This window comes from Leptosomus discolor, chromosome 25 (genome assembly GCF_034619465.1).
Source record: "Leptosomus discolor isolate bLepDis1 chromosome 25, bLepDis1.hap2, whole genome shotgun sequence".
Lineage (NCBI taxonomy): Eukaryota > Metazoa > Chordata > Aves > Leptosomiformes > Leptosomidae > Leptosomus > Leptosomus discolor.
The window spans coordinates 8,308,751-8,329,721 of record NC_141415.1 but is presented as its reverse complement, the minus strand read 5'-3'; the positions used below and the strand labels follow the sequence as shown (position 1 = coordinate 8,329,721).

The following is a 20,971-nucleotide window of genomic DNA, read 5'->3' as shown; positions in this document are numbered from 1 at the left end:
GTTATTGTAGTCTGCTTTTTCGGAAGCTATGTGCCTCAGAAACGCAGCTGCCTGTGGCAGGGAGCAGTCTGATGAGTAACCAGGCTGTCAGCAGCTGGGACACAAGCTCCGAGAGGCATTCACTTGCTGAAGGGAACCACAATTCTCAGGATGCATCTACTGGGATAGACCTCTGCCTGGGATCCAGATCCACTCTGCTGCATTTCAAATGGAGTTCAAGTATCTAAAATACCATGTGAAGAGCCACCTATCTGTTTTCTTTGCAGGAGGTGGACTACCATGGTGTGTTGAGGGGTTAAGGTTCCTTCCCAGGGTGCCTTCCCTCCCAGCTCTGGCCCAGACCTGCACATTCCATGGTGACTTGCTGTCTAGCATAGCTGAAGGCAGCACCATCTCAAACATGGTTTCTCTTCTAAAGGAAGATTGGAAGAACATCTCCTCCTGACCGCACTCTGCTGCGAGCAGTTCCACCCACCTCCCACCCTCCAGCCCACCGCCCCACGCTGTGTGTGCTGTACGGCTGCACACAGGCGCAGAGGCTGGGCCATGGGTACAGGAGGTGGCCCACATGCAGGATCACTCCCTCTTACTTTGTTTCACCCAGTCACAGACCTTCCAGCACCTGAATATTCCTCTGCCCAGTGGCTCCTTCACCCCAAGCAATCCGCACAGCAGCAGCCAACCCAGAAGCCTCCATGGTGGGGAGGCGACTTGTGCACCCCAGTTTGCTCAGCCCTAGAGACCGAGAGAAAGGCTTTGGAGAGGCGGGCTGGCTCCTGCAGCCAGCACCATGCCCTTGTCTCTGCCAGTTACTGTACAAAATGGACAACACACACACACTATTTACAGCCTGTTTTTCACATGATGGAGCAGCTCTTGGCTCGGTCTTTCCTGATCTCTGTGTCACTCAGTAAGTCCGTCCTACCGGGCATCTGTGATGCCCGCTTCAGTCCTCGTTTGGAGTTGCTGCGCTTCAAGTTCTTGTGCACCCTGTTGACCGAGGCAAGCGTGGTCACATGAAACACATCCCGTACGCTGTTCTCTGAGACCTTGGAGGAGCACTCTGCATAGGCCACTGCTCCAATCTGCCGTGCCAGCGCACTGCCCTGTGGTCCAGAGAGAGTGGGAGAAGAGTGAAGAAGGTTCAGACACCAGTGTGCTGCAAGCAGCATCCTTTCACACCACTGTCAGCCCTGTCTGTGCTGGCAGCCCTATCAGAGCACCCTGGCATAGCCAGGAGCGGCTCCCTCACAATGTTTACCCATCACCTCTGTAAATAAAGTGCAAGTGCCTACCGGGCACTGGACCCTCAATCACCTGCACTCTCTCACCAATGAAGTGCCACCCCCACAGCTGAGGGCCTGGACATCTCCTCTCACCAGGAGAGTCATCTGGGACCCGCTCTGCACAACACAGAGGCAGTGACAGAGCAACCCAGAGCGTAGCCACCCCTGCACTGTGCTACAGAGACTGGGTCTCCAGGCCAGCCTGTAGACACTGCTGGGTCAACTGGTGGCCGCAGCAGCCTGGCAGCAGACCCTAAGACCCCCCCAGCTGTGGCTTTCCCCCCCTGCCGTGTTGCCCCAACACAGAACCCGAGGAGAGTCCCTTCAGAGCAGAAAGAGCTGCACTGAACTATGAGATGCAGAAGCACAACATGCCCTTTAGCCAGTCCAACTTGTCAAATCGGGCATCTCCACCACCTACGAGGAAAGACCTTTCAGCTACTAATCAGGAGGCCATTCAGCAGAGCATCAGGAACAAGCCAAGGTCTGCCAGAGCTGGGGAAAAGAGTGCCGTAAGCATGAGCAGCTCAGAGTCCATGCATGAGCCAAGAGCAAAACAGCTTCAGGCCAGAACCAGGGCATAGTGGGTCATTTGCTGCTGAGCTTCCTTGTATTAGTAGGTCCTGCAGCAAAGTCCCTGCCTCACCAACCCCAGCCCTACAGGGATGGATGCTGAAACACACCTGCTCGTGCGTCACAGGGATGAGGCGCTGCTTGGAAAGCTCCCGGAGCGTGTTTAAGTCTGTCCGCATGTCCAGCTTGCAGCCGACCAGCACAATCTTCGCATTGGGGCAGAACTCCTGAGTTTCCCCTTGCCACTGCAGAGGAGACAAGAGGGAGAAGGTGCTCAGGGGCTGCTGGTGTACAAGACACTTCAAGAAGCTCAGCAGCACCTCCATGTCAAGTTAATTTTGGCGGCAGGCAGCCTGCGAAAGGGTCAGGGTTGGAAAAAACAGAGGCAACCGCAGCGTCTCAGCTTATTGCTCCCAGCCCCTTTCCAACCACACCAAGAGCCCTGTCCAGGATCCCCCAGTGCTGGCGGGAAGGACATGCCAGGAGAGTCGTGCCATCAGTTCCTACCGGACGGCATCATCCAGCCAAATGCCTCCACGCCTCACCACCACGGCAGAGCCCACGAGCCTGGTCCATAGCTTCTCCTGCTCCCACCAGCAAATGGCACTTCCCTCTCCCACAGAGGAATGACGGCTGCAGCAGCCCGGGGCCCCAGCACCTCCTGACCATCAGCACACGCTGCCAAGCCACCTTGGCGTGGCTCGTCTCTGCACAGGACCTGGAACTGGACCAGTCAGGGTACCAGGACCGCTACTGGTAGCCACTGCAACGCCGCTTTTAAGCCTCTTGCCTCGGACCTGCGGTACCTGGCGCCAGCACTGAGGCTGGTTTTGGCCCCACAGCAGCCTGCATGCCCAGATTTCAGGGTGAGGGTAAGAGGCACGGGCAACGGTGGTCACCACGGTCAGCGGAGGCTCTCAGTGAGGATGCAGGCCAGGCGCAGCTCTGGAGACTGTGCTGAGGATGGGAAACTCAGGGACAGACAGCTTTCGGTGTTCTGAATATAACACAAAGCTTTAATGGGACTGGGTTTGGAAAGCAGACTTCAGAGGCCAAGACCGTGCACGCTGGTGTGTGTGGCTTTTCCAAATGGGGGTCACAGCTGTTCAGAGACTGATTAGCTCATTGTGGCACTTTAATGACTGCCACAGGCAAGGACGGGAATGGTCGGAGTGCCTCTCAGATAACTTTACGTTCCAGATGTGCCCTGCAAACCTGTTAAATCTAAGCTGCAGTCCCCTGCCCTAGGCCACAGGAGACTACTCATGGGTATGACTGTGGAAAAATAATGACCACACAGTCTGGCGCACAGATCTGGGACCCCAAAGGTCAACCTCACTGGACCTTTTGAATCACAGTCAGCAGGTAGCTCTTTGCACAGCACACTACTTATTTGTTTATTACTGGGAGCCACTTGTTAAAGACATTAAGATATTCAGAGCATAGCTACAGTCAGGGAAATAAAGAACTGAAGCAATGGAATGAGAAGACCAGGGCAAACATCCACTCCTTCACACTAACAGTCCCTTTCAGAGCTCAAAAAATGAATGCCCAATGTGCAGCTAAGTGTCCGCAGCAGTAAATAAAACCATCACCTGTGACCTCCCCCAGGAGAGACCTGTACAGCCCCATCAGCATGTCAACACCCTGGTTATTTATCTAGTGTAGGAGGTAGATGACAAATAGAGAGAGATTACCCCTGGCTAAAGACGTCACTTGGAATTAGCAATTTACTGCTATGCCAACTGATGGTTAAGCATATACCCATGGCAATTAGATGGGGGAAAGAAAATCAAGCCCACAACCCAGTGTCTGCAACCTGGTGGGGAAAGGAAGTACTAAAAATGAGCCAAGTTTCACTCAACCAACATCAGACCAAAGCAACTGCAAAACACAGAAAAAATCTTATTTGCCACCAGGAGATGGGCTCAAATATCTTCTCCATGAACCCCGCTTCCCTGGTGCCACCAGGACTCACACACGTCCCGAGCCGGGCTGCACAGCTTCTGGGAGAATTCCAGTGTGACAGCCGCACAGCATCAAGGGCTAACACACCCGCAAAAGGAAGATGATGCAGTTCTTTTGGAGCTGGAATTCAAGCACCCTAATTTACCTGAAGGATGAAAATCCTAGGAGGGATTAAGCTATAGGGTCTGTCCTTACCAGGCAGAGGTCACGGCTGTCTGTAACAACAGAGGGCTCCCCGGTCCATGGAGAGAGGTGTGACCCTCTTCTCACAGGACTGACACCTCAGGGAGCCTAACATTTGCTGTGCCATCAACACTTGTCAGAATGAATGCACTACCCCACAAAAACCTGCTTTGTATGAAATGAAGAGCTGCTTGTTTGCATTCTCTCAGATGGCTCCTTCCCTTCAACTGTACATGCTGTACAGGCAGCCCAGGCATCAGAAGGGCAGCAATAATAAAGATTTCCTCTGCTGAATTAGCATTTTTGCCTGAGGCTTGAATAGGGAGTGTTATTATTTTCCTTATTCGCCTCATATCAAAAGCTAAAACCCATTTCAGCTTCATGGTGTCTTAGGAATTCTCCTCACCTCCATAGGCTGCAAGCCTGCACCAAAGGAAACAAGGCATCTACTCAGAGGCACTTAAGAAATCCCCTGTGATTTAGGGTTTATTTTAAGTCACCGTATCAAAAAGACATTGCCTAACAGCACTCAAAGCATCTGCGAGGATGCACAGGGGAGACTGTGCACTAGGCAGTGCGGACTCACATGGAGCGTGTGCAGAGACATATATAAATCCCAACCCCAGCTAATTATTGACGGGTTTGCATCCCATTAAGGTGCAAGTGATTTGCTTGCATTATTATTCTGTGTACTCCCAAGCTGAGCAGTGAATTCTTTCAGTCCACATGAAACACGCCTCCCTCCACCCCGCACGCTTGGTACCCAGGACCTGCATCAGAAATGAACACTGAGTCATTGACCAAGTTATCTGAAGGGTCTTTGTCCCCTCACCAGGACACTTCTGAGACACAGACCCACTTCTCAGCCCTCCCAGCAGCTAAGAGGCACTTGCTTCAGCACAACATTAGGCAAAATGTGGAGGGGCCAAGAGGGCAGTCAGTACAATGTGACTTGTTCAGACAGTGGCCAGTCCAGCCCTGGCAGCCTGGGGCTCACTGGGGAGAACAGCTACAGGACTCACTATTCTGTAGTGCTTTTCACGCATCGGTGTCTCAGAGAGCTTCACAAACAAGACGCCAGCCAAGACTCGCCTCTGGGACAGGATGCAGCCGCCAGTGAGCTCTCTGCATCTTTGCTGAACAGCAGTGAGAGCTCACTGAAACCACATCTCCCCGAATTTCATGGAAGGAAGCAGGGTATGGCCAGGACCAGGGATGTGAGTGGCCAGGAGGTCATTTACCCTCTCCCTTGAGCAGCATCCCGAGTTGCTGGACTTCATGCCACCTCAGAGGAAAGTCTCACGTGGGAACCTCTCCCTGGGTGCCACCTATTCCCCAGAGTGTGGCAGGCAGGGACCTGCTGGGAAGCCAGCCAGCAGTGCTCCACAGCGGATCCCCAGCCCTGTGGGGCTCTCTGGGACCTGCCATACCTGCCAGCTAGAAATACCTGCTTTGCTGAAAGGTGCTAACCTGCAGGTAGAAAACTCTCAGCTGCTAACGCAGAGCATGGCCGGTTAGCTCTGCCAGGGCAGACAGTGTTCAGGACCCTGCATGCTATCCAGTCCAGTGGCATGGTGCCAGCTCATTTTCTTCATTCACGGGCTTGAAATTCAGTGCCACACAGCCCATTATTCTCGTTGTCAAGCTCTGGGGAACCAATTGCTGTCTTTCTTACTGTGCAGATGCTGAACTGAGGGGACAGCCAAAAAACCTGAGCTCTCTACTTGCATGGAAACAGGCACCAGGGGCCCCTTCTCAACTGCTGCAAGCAATCCACAGCACACTCACTGGTGGTTATGCTAACGAGACATGCACAACACTCTCCAAGGTCTTCCCAAAAAAACCAGAACAAACATCCTACATTTCTCTCTGTCCCCATATTTGTATGTGTGCATTCACACAGACCCTCACATAGGCTGCAAGCTACCATGAGCTACACCATTCACTGGGCTTCTTTCAACTTGAAATACCTTGCTTTCTCCACAGAACATGCAGGGATCAGCAGCAGCTGACCATCCTCATACAAGCATGCAAACTCCAGCCAAGACTTGCCCACAGGGCCAGAGCTTTTAGCCCTGATGACAGCCTCAGGGAGCAGAGACCCCAGGGCAGCTCTACATGCTGCTGCAGAGGACCCAGCTCACCAGCTCACCTTCTTGAGCACACTGTCCAGGGTCTCCGGGCGGCTGATGTCAAAGCAGATGAGCACAGCGTCCGAGTCCGGGTAGGCCAAGGGACGGACATTATCGTAATATGCTGAGCCTGCAGAGAGGAGCAGGAGGACAGCAGTGAGCAGAAAGTGTCATCCCAGCGACCGCTTATTACCTGAATGGACAGGCTGGGACCCCCAGCCCTCTCTGCCAGACAAACAGATCTTTAATTCCAGTAAGAACTGGAGACATTGCCACATGATGCAAACTGCTCTTTCAGAGATAAAGGATGTTGACCCAAGCTTTTGACCAGTGACCAGACACCATTAGGTTTAGCAGAGTTTGGTTTGCAGAGGATTTAGTGGTCCCTTTGTTTAGGTGTGGAAGTCAGAGGTTTTGTCCTTGCGCTTCTACATTTACCCCTTGCAGAGTGGAAATAAATGCAAGTTTTGCATCCCTCTCCCGTGCTAGTAAGCATCAGGCATGTAAGAGGCGGTGGAGCTGTGCTGCCAGGGTGTGCTGGCTCACTGCAGAAAAGGGAGCTTGGAAGGGCTGATACCGTAGAGCAGCACATGGCTCTCTCCACCACTTGCATATTTATCCTATTACTTGTCATGCAGTTGCCATACCACTAACGGTGGAAAGGTGTGGCTGAGACAAAACAGGGAATGCTGCTGCTATTTTTTAATCCTCTCCTGCTATCTTTATACAGGAGAGCTTGCTCACACAGATGGTAAGAATTTCACACAGATGAAAAATCAATGGCCTTTTGCTCCGGATTTGTGCTGGAAAAAGTCAGACGTGTTCTTTTTGGTACATAAAAGTTGTGACAGGATTTGGTGAACAAGCTATAAATTGGAGGGGATGATTCTGTATTCTGCAGGATTTGTCAGTGAGCAAGCAGAGAGCCCAGCCTGAATCCTGCACAGCTTCTGCCACACACATGTACGTGCACGCACACACACACCTTCAATGCAAATTTCAGGCATTACAGACACTGTCCCGCAATGTTTTTATTTCAAGTGCATTCTGTGTGCAATTGTAGATGCCTCAGTGAACAGTAATGGAGCAATCAGCTCATTGCTACTTAAAAACACTGTTTCGTTTTTATATTTGGCTTTACAAGGGCTTAAACTTCCTGGAGGGATGAGAAGCAGATGTTTATTTATGAAAAGGGGAAGCAGAGACACCAGAGTCCTTGTTGAATCTGCCTCCTCGGAAAGACGGATCGCCCACCCTGAGGCCGAAGAGACCGGACACGCTTCCTGCCCCGGCCCTGGGGATGCCGAGACCCAGCGCTTTCCCACCCTGGGAGGAGAGTGGAGCACCCAGTCCGGCAGTCAGGTGGCTCCTTGATGAAGTTCAGCACCTGATGAATTATGGATGACAGTGGCTTATGTTTCCGGGAGGATGGGAATCTGCCTGGGATAAGCGCGAGAGGAGAATAGGCTGATTCTCTGCAGGGGCTCCAACCCTGGCTCTTGTCTGCACGGGGCTCACAACTGATGCACAGCACAGAGCGAGGTTCAGCCCCTCCAGCACAGCTCTGCACACCAGGCGCTTTGCAAACACCCCAGATCCCTCTGCAAGACTCAGCCAGGAGAGCAGACCTGGCCGTGACCACTCCTTCCTCCAGAGCCCACACAGGGCAGGCTGAGGGCTGAGGTCTGTTTTCCCAAACCCTGCCCAGCTCCAGAGACTGGCCACCCACTCTCCCCTTGACACCAGCTCACAGCAAGACACCAACAGCAGCCACCACCGGGACCTCCACAGCACAGAGCTCACGGCATACTCCAACCAGCGCAACCCCAGCCAGGCCCACGCAGCACCCACTGCTGTCATGGAGCCTGGGGCAGGTACCCTGGGGTTCGACACGCATTTGGGTTCGCTTGCAGCAAAATCGGCTACAGGTATCTCCAGCTCTTACAGAGAGCCACGCTGCCGCCAGCCCACAGCAGCAAAGGCACCTGCACCCCCTGCTCCCACCAGTGAGCGAAGCCGCAGCCTGGGTCTTTGTTCCTGCAAAGTCACTGGGAAGAGAAGCAGCTGGGATCCAGCACAGAAGAAACCCCAATCTCGGCAGAGCCCAGTCCTCTTCCTAGAGGGAAAGTCATGTTCCCTGTGTGGAACGGAGCCAGTCCCTGCAGTGCCTTGCCCAGCTCTGGGGACAGGGGATGCAGGCTGGTGAGTAAGCCAGGGCAACCCTGTGTCCCAGGCATGGAGATTTCTCACCTCGCTTCAGGCTCAAGCTGCTTCAGTTCACAACTGGCAGAGCTGGCACCAGTGAACCGCTCCCTCCCACGCTCCTGCAGCGCAGCAAGGTGACCCAGTTCCCGCCGAGGACAAGGCCGCTGTCGACGGCAGCACCAAGCATAATAGCACTGAGCTCCCCTTTGAACCATGTTTTCAGCCCCGTGCCTGGTGCAAGCGTGCCGGATGGGCTGTGAGATCCAGCGTGCATCTGCATGCTTGGATTTGCTGGGTCCTTCATCCAAACCGTGCCTTCTCCCCCATGCACATCAGGGTATCTCCCTCGAGACAGGGGCCCCCAGCACTTGCATTCCCACACACATCCTCTCCCTGCAGGTCCTCAGCTTTACATAAACACTGCAGATGAATCTGCCCCCTCCCAGCCCAGGAATGCTCCTTTTGTAGAGGTGGTTTTGGCTCCATACAGCACAGACATTGCCACAGCAAACTGTATCATAGCAACCCCTGCTCCCCTCAGCAAGCCAGCCAGCCCCTCAGAGAGCCTGCAGAGCCACCACCGTCCCCACCCCAGTGCCAGGAACCGTGCGCTCACCGCCTGGAACCACGGGAGGAGCTGAGGGAAAGGATGCACTAGGTCAAGAACCTAATTTTCTTAATAAGATCAAAATTACCTTCGTATTCATTAACTTTCTGCTCCAACTCCAAAGCACAGGAGCTGCCCCTGGCACCTTCGCTGGCAGTTCAACTCACAGCTGCTCTGGCAGTAGGTCACAGCCAGCACTCACAGCCTCGGCTGCAGAGGCTCCTTCCCCACCCCAGGAGACTGATGGAGACCAATGGAGACCGACAGGCAGTGCTGCCCCGCTCCAAACTTGAGTAATCTCCAGCTTCCTTTGGAGATGTCTCTACTGAATCAGGAAATTCTGTTTGGGAGATTATTCTTCTAGTTTTTGCATATATTACTTTTTCATTGAGCACGACAATTAAAAAAACCAAAAACAAACCACAAAAGCCTCAGTTCCCACAACTCCAGGTCTTGTTTTATTGATTCTGAGCACACGACACCTTTCAGATACTCCAGCAAGACACCCCAGAGACCCACAGTCTGGCACTTCCGAACACAGATGCACCCAAGGCTTGCGTCTGCAGATCCAGCCTTCCTTTACTGCATGAGTCATTCTCCCACACAGGTTTGCAAGAAACAGGACCTATGTGCATCTGTTCGTGATTAAAGAGAGAAAATTGGAGCAAGCCAAAAACCAGCTTAAAAATAAAATCCACACAGTGGTTGTCTGAAATTCAGGAGCGGATACAGCCATGAGTAGCTCCTCTTTCTCATCAGCTGGCAGCTCCTCAAAATGCCTGGCACTGTGACTCAGAGATGCCGCTCTCGGACTGAAATGTGCTGTTTCATCTCTACCAACATAGTGTTAATCTTCATTTGTTTCTTATTAGCTGTTCTGAGAGATAATGAGCCTCCTCACATGGGCACCCTCCATCCAACAATAGCACAATACAAACCAGGAAAGCAAATATGCATGCAGAGCCATGAGCTGCTCTGCAAGAGGCTCCCCACAACCCCAGCCAGCTCTGGCTTGAAACAGGGACGAGCACTGCCAAGGCCTAAATTTTTCAGCATCGCACTTGTCTCGGAGGGCTCACTGTAAACTCTCCCCATAGAGCCAGCAATGCTGGGGCGCACGCTGCTTTCTGCAGGGACAGCCAAGAACATCCTTCAAAGAATGAAGCAGAAATTCATCCCAGCTTTCTGGAGTGCTGCATCCACAAGCCCAAAGAGCTTCGGGTTACCTCCCCACAGAGCGGTGCCAGACGAGCCACAGCCCTTAGAGACTACAGAGGATGTCTTCTTTGCTAGTCAAATCCCACTGCCAGTTCAGCCAAGCCTTTGTCCAGAGGACAAAGCTGTCAAAGCAGGCCCGAGGTGCAGCTGTCTCAGCATCCTCTCCCCAGGCATGGCAAGAAGCCTGTACCACCGCTCAGCCAGCATCAGACATGAGGAGACTATCCCCTCCACTGCCATGGGTCCCACTCACACTTCACTGAGCTCCACCAGCCACCTGGCCGTCCAGCACTTCCCAGGAGAGGGGCTCAAACCCTTTGGAGCTGCTCAGCATTTCCTGAGGTTAAAGCAGAGCTTTCTGAGCTGAATTCAGCTCCAAGTGGCCTTTTGTTGCAGAGAAATTTACCTGAGCAACTGCTTACTAGAGGGGAAGGCCCTGCATGCTGAGGCAGGGCTCTGAGCCCCTTCCTCACCTCCCCAGGCTGGGCAGGGACTCCTCCGCGCAGCTGCAGCAGGGTCTGGTGTGGGAGCAGGACATGCATGTTCGTCACCGCACACTTCCCTCACATGAGTGCTCCAGACCTGGTTACTATCACATGAGGTGCCAGTGAACATAACGGCTCCTCTGCCAGGGCAGATGACGATGAAGGTGTCAGAGCACTGGAACAGGCTGCCTGGAGAGGTGGTGGAGTCTCCTTCTCTGGAGACATTCAAAACCTGCCTGGACGCATTCCTGTGTGACCTGCTCCAGGTGGTCCTGCTCTGGCAGGGGGTTGGACTAGATGATCTTTCAAGGTCCCTTCCAACCCCTGACATTCTGTGATGCTACGATTCTGTGATTCTGTGAATAATATATTTTATTTCTATCAGGCCTTTAAGACTGAAAACGAGATTTCTGTACAACTCGCAGGTGTGCTAGGCAGGGAACAACCCACCCAGCTGCTCTGGGACGGGACTGCAGCAGTGCAGGGGGCTGCAGCAGTGCAGGGGGCTGCGCCGGGGAAGGGGCTGCAACAGCTCGGGCAGCTTCTGGCCGTGGCAGCTGGGTGCCCCCCACCCAGCCCCACCGCAGAGGCTTTGAAGGGGCTCCCCAGTGCAGGCAGCCATTTGCATGAGAAAGGCACACGTCGCCTGTAACAGCCCGGCTATTGTCTCCGCCCAGGGCCCATGGAGGGGAAGCACAAAAACGCTGGATTGGAAACCCGGCCGTGAGCGCAGGGCCCGCGGCGACCCCCGGCACCGAAGGGCGAGGCCCGTCCCCATGGCGAGCCCGCAACAATCTCGGCTGCCTTTCCGAGACGTCCAGGCACACCAGAGCTGCCATTTCCTCTGCAGATGCAACAAGAGGGCACAGAGTCACCCTAAAGTATTTCCCGCTGTTAGAAAAGGGGAAATCGGCCCAGAAACAACGGCGGAGGGTGGAGAGGAACGCAGCCTCAGGGAGCACTGGAGAGCAGCAGTTAAGCAGCCCCAAAGGTCATTCCCAGTCCCTTTATCCCACTGCGGACAGACTGGGAAGGAAATTTTCCTTCCATGGCCCTTTTACTCAGCTTAGCCCGACGCCAGGCGGGCCCAGCCAGCGCCTGTGGGAAGGGGCAGTCCCGGGCCCGGCCCAGGGCTCCCCAGCTGAGCACACAAGGGGCTCGGGCCTCTGTTTGCCGGGATGAAGCCACCCGCACGGACACATCACTCGTGTTCGCTGGCAGCCACCGTGCCCATGGCCACCTCCGCCTGCGTGGCGCACGACACGGCCCCAGCAGCACTCTCCCCAGCGCTTCTGCAGGTGCACCCTGCTGCAAGAGCCCCCAAGATGTCTCCTCCGGCAAGGCCTGTTGGCGCCAGGGAGCTGGGCCTCCCAGAGCCCAGGAACAGGCGTCTCCAGAGCAAAACGGCTTCTCAGAGCCCGTCTCTCACTCAGGAGGAACCACGAGCACATGAACTCTGCAGACATGGGTCCCTGCCTTGGCAGATTTTAGTTGCCTTTATAAAGGCAGAAGGCAATGTTTGAAGAGCAATAGCTCAGTGTGCCTGGCATACTGACAGACTGGAATATGCAAATGCCCTCCTCATTCCCTGTCAGTGCTGATGGGCTTTATAAACAGGAGACCAGGAAATTGGCCATTGCAGCCTCCCAGACTGCAGCAGCTGCACATCAGGGAGACGGCGATCCGAACCATCACGAGTTCAGAGCCTGACTTCATCCTCCCAGTGTGAAATCAGACCCTCTCTCCTGAAAGAAAATCAGAGGATTTTTTTGTTTGAAGACTGATAAACTGCAGCAATATTCCTGAGCACCCTGCAGGTCCCCGCTCAGCTGGGGCTCAGAGACAGGTTAAGGATTCCTGACCCTACCTGGCTGATTATTGTCTGGAAGGGAAGGATAATGCAGATCCCACTGATACAAAAAACATGTTTCTGACACTAATACAGTGCTCATTAGAGTCCTACCCAGAAGAGTGACAAGTGGCAGAGACAGGGATTAAAGCACTGGTGACAGAGACACTGGTAACGATGGGCTCTGGCAGTCTACCGCGGTCCAAAGCCCAGACCTGACAACTCCAGGGTCACAATTATGAAAGAAGCAGCAATTAGTGACATTAGAGATTAGAGTGGCACTAAGAGCAAAGCAGACCTGTGGTCTCTCTCTGAGGGGCCAGCCCCATCGCAGCCCAAGGGGCATAGCTTTTACCAGCACATCCCCTGCATCTTCTCACAGAAACCCCTCCAAAGGCAGGCTTTGCCACAAAAGGAGATCCCACCATCCTTCCGGGCAAGGCCTCAGAAAGGTTTTACCCAAGTGAAGGCCACCATCTGTTCTTCAGGAGTTAGGGTATGACAGAACCTCACGATGGGGACGGCCTCAACTCTGACCCTGATGGGCAGCAAAGTCAGGGTCAGAGAGTTGTCTTGAAATGAAACAAAGCCCTGCCTGCCAGAGAAAGTGGGCAAAACAAGGAGAGATGAAGCATCCCACCAAAGCTGGAGGGAGACAGAGAGCAGCAGAGGGAACTGCTGGCCACTACTGCAACTACCCCTAGCCCAGCCCTCCAAGGGACACTGAACATGGCACAGCCATCAGCCCCAGGACTTTTGCACGCTTTTCTCATGGCTGGACTGTGACATTTCTCGTGCTTGAGCAACATCACTGCAAATGCCGAACAAGTAATCATCTGGAAAGTGCATGACAGAAACAACAACTAATCAGCTTGGACAATTAACCTCTGCTCCTAATTCTTATGATGCATGTACAAAAATGAGTAAGTTACTAAACAGACCAGCTGGCATACCTTCAGGACAGACATGATGAGGATGAAGGGAATGATATTTGCACGGGCTGAGGTGGCATTTCTGGGCCCCTCTCCAGATCTTATTACTGGAAACCTGTCACTCAGGAGGAGGCTGTTCTGCTAGATTTACTGGCAGAGGAATCCCCAGCTCAGGCAGGCACAGGGTGCTTCTACCTTAGCCAGATCCTGTGCCACGTCTCACACATGCAGCTCACAGGTTCAGAGGAGCTTGCTCAGATGCAAACCTCACTCTGGCAATTGGGAGGCAGCTCTGGAAGCTCCTTGTAGAAGTCCCTGCTGGCACCTCTGGGGAGCATCACTGAGTGTCTGGGGTGGGAGGGCTGGGACTGCAGCAGTAGCCCAAGTAGCTCATCCAGGCTTCTCACAAGCATGCTGGAAATGATACCGGCAGCAGCTGACAAGGGAGACAAATGGGAGGCAGAAGTCCCTTCCCAGGACTCTTGCCGTGTCCCAGGGGCAGCTGGCATTGCCACAACCTGCCTGTCATCCTTTCTATGGGGTACAACAAGGACCAGGAGAGGCAACAGATTCCCACAACACAGCCAGTGCATGCTCTGGCTTTGGGGAACATGTCCAAGGGCTGAACAAACACAATTACCTTCATGCAATGTTGCACTTTTCAGGTTTGCCGTGCATAAGGAGCAGATCCCTCCCTGACTGCTCGGCTACCAGATAAGGTCTTCCCCACAGGGAAGGCTGGGCCTGTACACTTGTGAAGTTTAATCGAGTGGAGATTTTATCTTCAGAATCTGGGGCAAAAGGAAAGCTGCATCCGTGTCCTCACCACAGGCACGGGGCCAGGCACACACCAACCGGCTCCTTCAGAGCTCTCCCTCCCACAAAGCCTCTCGCCGTCCCCCAGCAGCTGGCCTGAAGCACACTAGCACTGTTCAGTGGGGCAAGAGGGGCATCCTTGGCACCATGCTGGGTGAGGGCTATTAGAAAGGCAAGCCATCAGAGGACAGGGTGTGACTGCCCTGCTCCAGGGAGTTTCTGCAGGTCTGTTTATGTGACTGCCTCAGTAAGCAGCTTCTGCTTGCCCTAAACACACATTAAATCAGCATTAAAGCAGCATTTGGAGGTGCCACAGAGCAGCCAGACCAACAGAAGAAATGGGGAGAGCAGAGCGGTGCTGTCCGTGCCCACAGGAGAGAGCAGATCACCTCCATGGTGTGCGAAAGGGTTCTGCATCAGCACCCAGAACAAACCTAGCCCGCAGAACACCCTTCCTTGCCTATAAGGTCGCAGCAGCCAACAGGGTCAGCTGGTTGATTCTAATGGCACCATTCCTACTCAGCACCTGCCGTGACTCCCAGGACACCCAGCAGAGGCTGAGCCACCCAGGTCTGCAGGGGAGAAAGAACGGATGCCGCCACAGGGCATGCTGCCCTTGCTGCCAAGAGGTGCATGAGAAGCAACCTCCATCCCTGAGCCACATAGCACTGCAGCACCCCCACACCATGCCCAGCCCAGCGAGACGATCCTCACGGGGACTGTCATGTCATGTCATGTCATGTCATGTCATGTCATGTCATCCTCCACCCACTCCAGCATAAGCATTTCTGCTGCTGTTTCTGCCACAACTCTTTAAACTTCTGTCTGACTGGTTACTGACCTGCCTGAGAATGTGACCTGCCTACACATATTTTTAGGCTTAACTACGTATTTGTGCTGAGGCAGAACACAAGTATGCTGGTTTCAGGCTCATAGCCTCAATAGGGAGCATGGGAGGAGCTATTTTGGTATGGAAAGGGCAGCTCCACATTTTTGCTCTGCTTCAGAGCGCAAGTGGCATTGAACTCTTCCCAAGACAGAACTTGCTCTTGCACTTTGGAAGAGGCAGCCATGGCGATCCTGGAGCCACATGCTGGGAATCCAGGCACAGACAGCCTCAGCGCCCATGGAGATGCCACGGCTGAACTCGGCCCCTTTCAGCTCTCTAATCTCATCAACATTCCTCAGTAGTTCCCTAAAGAAGGATCTGTTATCGGAGCCTGTAGGTTCCCACACAGGCCATACCAAAGCAGACTGTTTGCCGAGTACAGGCAAAGAGGGAGGCGGAGGGGGATTCACAACTCACAATGTTATTCTTGTCCTGAAAGCACATCTGCTTAAGAGACAGAAGCCCCAGCAAAGGACTGGCAGTCGCGCAACTCCCCTGTTGAGAGCTGCAGCACAGAGAGGGGCAAAGTGGCACTGCTGAACCTGTGGGCACTGATCTGTGCAGTGTCGCAGGTTGTGGTAGACACTGCGGTTCTCAGCAGTAGTGCATCCTGCTGGTCCACAAAGGACAGAAAAGTCCTCGCCAGCAGCTTTCCAAGACAGCAACAATTATGTGCAAGGCACAGTGCCAGGCCTGGGCCTCCCTCTGAGCCACCGGCACAGATGCCCCTAACAAAAACGGGCAGCTCTACCCTGCACCAGGATCTGCATCAGCAGGAGAGGCACCAAGCGGATAAAAGGCCTCAGGTCACACCACTGCTCTGCCTGCCTGCACTGAGGCCGCAGACACAGAACGCAGGCAGAGCCTCCCAGCGTAAAGGGTGTGCAAACCGAAAGCAAAGAACTGAGCCCAGGCTGCCATGCACAGAGCAGCCTCCTCCCCATTACTGGAAACAACAAAAAAACACACCTAGGTACAGGCCAAAGCCTCAGACCCGCCAGCACCGACACACCCTGGCCTTGCCAAGGCCTCCGGCAGCAGCGTTGCCTGAGCCCGACTTTTCCCCTGCCAGTGCCCAGCACTGGGGACGGGCCAGGCCAGAGGTGTGGGCCTTGGGTCTGCCAGCAATGCCCGAGTCACCACGGGAACGCACCAGGAGCTGGTCCTGGGAAGGAGGTCGGCTGGCGCTGAACGCTCTCACCACAGGAGACCTGCTGAGCACCGCAGCGGCTCCACTCCAGGCGCAAGAGCTCCCAGAGCAGAGAAGACCCACTGATCCCATGAGGAACACTGCTATGGCACCGCTGAGGGAAACCTCCCTGCCCGGTGCACACCTCATGGTAGTTGCACTCCCTTTTCACACCTCTGAAGCATGGAAATTAAACTTGCCTACTCTTTGCAAAGCATTGCTAGTGATCATTGCTTGCCTACCCCCCTGGAAGCGTTCAAGGCCAGGCTGGATAGAGCCTTGAGCAACCTGGCCTAGTGGGAGGTGTCCCTGCTATGGCAGGGGGGTTGGACTAGATGATCTTTGAGGTCCCTTCCAACCCAAACCATTCTGTGACTCTATGAATCACAGCACTATCCGCCCTTCCTCCACCTAGGCCGCGAGGAAGAAAGCTCTTCCTGACGAGTTTGGGGCACTGGCACCGCGGGTCTGGGAGGCACCCAGCCCTTTGGGAACAGCACTCCCAAGCCATCAGGCATCCTGTCGAACAGGAGTTTCCCCCTACCACAAGACATCCTCACCATGCAGAGGAGTTGTTTCTGTGCTGAGCACATTCGGCCAACAGGCAGCACAACAAGAATGTGCCAGAATGGGAGCATGAAGAGCAGCAAGGTACCGGGTCCTCTGTAAGGTTCATGAGAGGAGGTGCCAGGGCACAGCAGTTCCCCAGAGCCGGAGCCATGTCCACCCAGTACGGCAGGCAGGCTCCACACCCCTTCTTCTCACACACAAAGATGTCAAGCTGCTTTTTAATGGACGGTTTAGGAAACAGCATGTGCACAGGCTTTCAGGGGGACAGGAGGGATAGGACATCCCTGCTGTGCTGTAAAATGGCACCTGAAGCAATTTCGCTCTCACAGTGTGCCCAGAGGTGGGACTAACTTAAACAAAATAAAACATAAAATGCAACTAGCACCTGCAAATCATGGACAAGGGGTCAAGCTCAAACTTTTCTCCCTGGGAGGTTCCTAGAGCTAAGGCACTTCAGATGGTGCAGAGTCCTCACATTTGCCCTGTCTGAGCAGCACAGATTTAATCCTCATGAAGGTTTCTCCGTGCTGGAAACTCTCCAGAGTCACCCTCCAGCCTCAGAAAAACTGATCAATGGACAAATGGTTAAGAGACATTTAAAGGAAATCAGAGGTCCCGATACAATTCGGGAGCCATTCAGTTCTCCATCACTTCTGCCCACCCTATGGCAATATTTCTCTAACTGGATTTACTGCCTGCCAGCTGCTAATGTCAGAGCCTGCATTTGCCACTTAGCAGGAGGGGTAAATTCAGCCTGAAAGGCTTCATTTTCTGTGCACTTTTATCAGCCGGTACTACAAGCCCCAGGGAGCAGACAACATCCCCGTTTGTACGGAGATTATCAACAGGATTTTTGAACGGCCAAGTAGGCTGCGGCCGTGCTTGGTTGCAATAAGGAGAGTTCTCCAGCCAGACTGCTCTTGCCCCGACACCCACAGCTGGATGACGCTCAGCTCACCCTCCACAGCTTCCAGAGTCTCCAACCACTTTCACAACTAACTACGGGGTGGGGGTGTTAAAAACAAACAAAAAAAATCAGTAGTCGGCTCCTCTGTCCAGGTCTCTCTTCTGATTTCTGGAGAGACCTTCAGTTGCAACTACTTATCTAAGAGATGGCAAGTGTTTAAAACTAAAGGGCGATCTTGACAGGAGGAGGGGAGCAGTTTCCCAGCAATGCTCTTCCCGCTCTTGCTGGGATGGAATGTATCATGAACAATAAGCCCCTGCATGCGAAGCTGCTTAACAGAGACAGAAGGTAGCACAGAGACAAGGGAAAGTGCACCCCAGTGCCTGTCATTCTGCAGGAGGAGGGCAATTAGCCACTCTCAATCCCTTCAGCTCTTGCTATTGTGCAAAACTTCTCTTACCAAAGCACCAAGTGTCTCTGAAGGTTAGTGGAAAATCAACAGCAGCTTTCAGTCTATGGCTAAAAATATCAGTTTGATTACTAGGGAAATCTGCTGTGTATTGCTTTGCAGGACTTTATTGAAGAACTAGCTCCTGTGTACTTCAAAACAAAGCTGCAACAGAAGGGAATTTTTCTGGAAAACTATCTAGCGAACTCTATCTACAACAAAACTGTTAGAAAGGTCTTACATTTTTCATAAGGAGAAGGGAGAAAGAATCAAAGTCTATTTCCTCTTGGCTATAAACACTACACAAACTTACATCTTTTGTTGAAAAGAGTAAAAATGAATGTGTGAGCATCAGATGCAGGTATCAGATACATATACACAGCTTGATTTTTTATCATGTCCTTTTCTTTTAACATTTGTACAATCAAAGCCAAACATTCTGGAGAATTCCTAAATTCCTAATTCGTAAATTCCTTTTTCATGTCAAATACACTTAAAGCAAAGCTATTCAGTGCCTAACAAAGATATCTCACCCAGTCCCTAACGAAGATATCTCACCCAGTCCCTTTTCACAGGCTGCAGAAGTCCACAGTTTGGAAATCCCCACAGCCACAGGGGTGATCAAGCTGCAGAGGTACGCACAAGCACACCCCAGTGACACATGGGGTTGGCCACCCCTCACTCCCGGCGCACCCCCCCAGTCCGGACTCACCCCATCGGAGCAGCTCCAGGGAACCCTCTGCAGGGAAGGCCCCGGGTCGACCAGGATGGCTTCGCTGTTATCACATCTGAGTGACTTCGTGCAGACACGTCAGCCCAGCACCATCCACCATGCAAGGACTTTCACGTCGTAGTCACCATTCTGTGCTTCAAGCACAGCTCCCAGTCAGACGCTGAGAACCAATGCTTCATCCATGGCTCCAGCACCGAGAGCTGCCCCGAGAGCCAGCATCCTTGTGGCTCACATCACAGCACATATCGTGTGGGCAAAGCAAAAGACCCCTTTTTGTCTCAGGGAATAAAAAGCAGCAAAAGCAAGGTCCCCTAGGTCAGGAAGCTCCAGAGCAGACTCAAGAAACACACTTTACACGTTACAGCTAGCCCAAGACTCAGTCAAGCCACTACTCTGGGTAGCGCTGTGCTGTTCCTACAGCTGTAATTTGATGGATGTAAAATTACAGCAAGGATTTGGAGTGTACAAGAGCAAAGAAAGTCCTAGGTCACGTTTTAATTTACTGTTGCTCTTGGACACCAGGAGGACTTAAGGACTCCAGAAATTATGGGGAAAGAGCATCAGCAAGCCTGTGATATACGTACACCAACAGAGCACAGCATTCAGCGGCACCATGTGTACACAGCAGTCCAGAAAGCTTGTCAGAGGTAAATTAAAAGGTGCCCATGAACTTTGCTGGATGCCGGTATTTTTATTAACTCTGCATCAAGCACTTCACTTGCAACTTGCGCCTCCACAGCAAGACAGCGTGAAGTCTGGGAAGGGTCTCGGTGGGCTGGGACAGCCGTGCCTACGGCTCCACGCAGAATCACAACTGAGGACACAAAGAGGCAAAACCGCACCAAGACAAAAACCCCCAACACCCCGGACGCGCTGCCGCAGAGTGACGAACGGACAGCGCGGCCCCACCGCGCGCTCCTCTCCGCGGCGAGCTCTCCCTCCCCAGGCTGCGCCTTCCCTCGGCCGCCGGTCCTGCCCGGCCGCGCCTCGCACCCCCGGGCTGGTTCCGCCCGCGCTCCGCGCATCCCTCCAGCGGCGCGGACGCGGCTCCCAGAGGCCGCACAGGGCCGTCCCCGCCAGGCCGCACCGCGCAGGCTGCGGGAGAGCGGCCGGAGCGCCCGGCGCGGCGGTACCTGCGCATCGCCCCGGGGCGGCGGCGGGCGGCCCGGCCGGGAAGCTCGCAGGCTGCCGGAGCTGCTCCAGCCCCGGCCCGGCCCGCGGGGCTCCGGGGAGGGGGGGACCCTCGGCCGGAGGGACGAGCCCGGCCCCGCCGCCCCCCGCGCAGCCCCCGGCCCACCTGAGGTGTCCCACATGTTGAGCTCGGTGCGCTGCTTGTCGATCTCGAAGCTGGCCGTGTAGTTCTCGAAGACAGTGGGGACGTAGCTCTGGGGGGACGGAGGGGAGAGCAGAGGTGAGCCCGGCCCGGCCCGGCGCAGCCCAGCCCAGCCCGGCCCGGCCCGGCCCGCCGCACCTCGGGGTAGCAGTCCTTGGCGAAGACGTGCAGCAGCGCCGTCTTGCCGCACTGCGTGTCCCCCACCACCACGATCTTGCAGCGCGCCAGGTGCCCCTCCATGGTGCGGGACCGCGCCGCCCGCGCCGCCGCTTTACCGGGACGGCCCCGGCCTGGCCGCGCCCCCGGCCCCGACGGCACCAACCAGGCGCGGAGCGGAGCCGGCGCTGGGCAGGGCCGCGCCGCCACGGCCACCCCCGGCCGCGGCCCCGGGAGCCGCCCCCCGCCGGGCCCGCCGCCCCCCCCGGGGCGCCCCCCCCCGGCGGCAGGCGCGGCTGGGCGCGACCCCCCGGCACACGGCGCGGCGGCCGGAGCGGGGCCTCTCGCGGAACCGGGCCCGGGTTCGCCGGGGTCCGCCACCGCCCGGCCCCTCCCACCGCTTCCCGGCGAGAGGGCTCGGCCCGAAGCCCGCACCCGCCCGGCGCCCACCGCCCGCCCTCCGGACCGCGGTGCCGGAGCTCCAGGCCGGCG

At 54.7% G+C, this 20,971-nt stretch overlaps 1 protein-coding gene across 1 annotated transcript; it reads right to left on the bottom strand.

Moving 5' to 3' along the window:
• Positions 1-857: 857 nt before the first annotated feature.
• RND2 (Rho family GTPase 2) lies at positions 858-20,671 on the bottom strand. Its single transcript, XM_086477927.1, has 5 exons — positions 20,462-20,671; positions 20,288-20,375; positions 6,163-6,272; positions 1,970-2,104; positions 858-1,106 (listed from the first exon to the last, which is right to left on the bottom strand). Exons 1-5 carry the CDS (start codon positions 20,561-20,563, stop codon positions 858-860), a joined length of 684 nt encoding a protein of 227 aa, XP_086334053.1. The 5' UTR covers positions 20,564-20,671.
• Between the last annotated feature and the right edge of the window lie 300 nt (positions 20,672-20,971).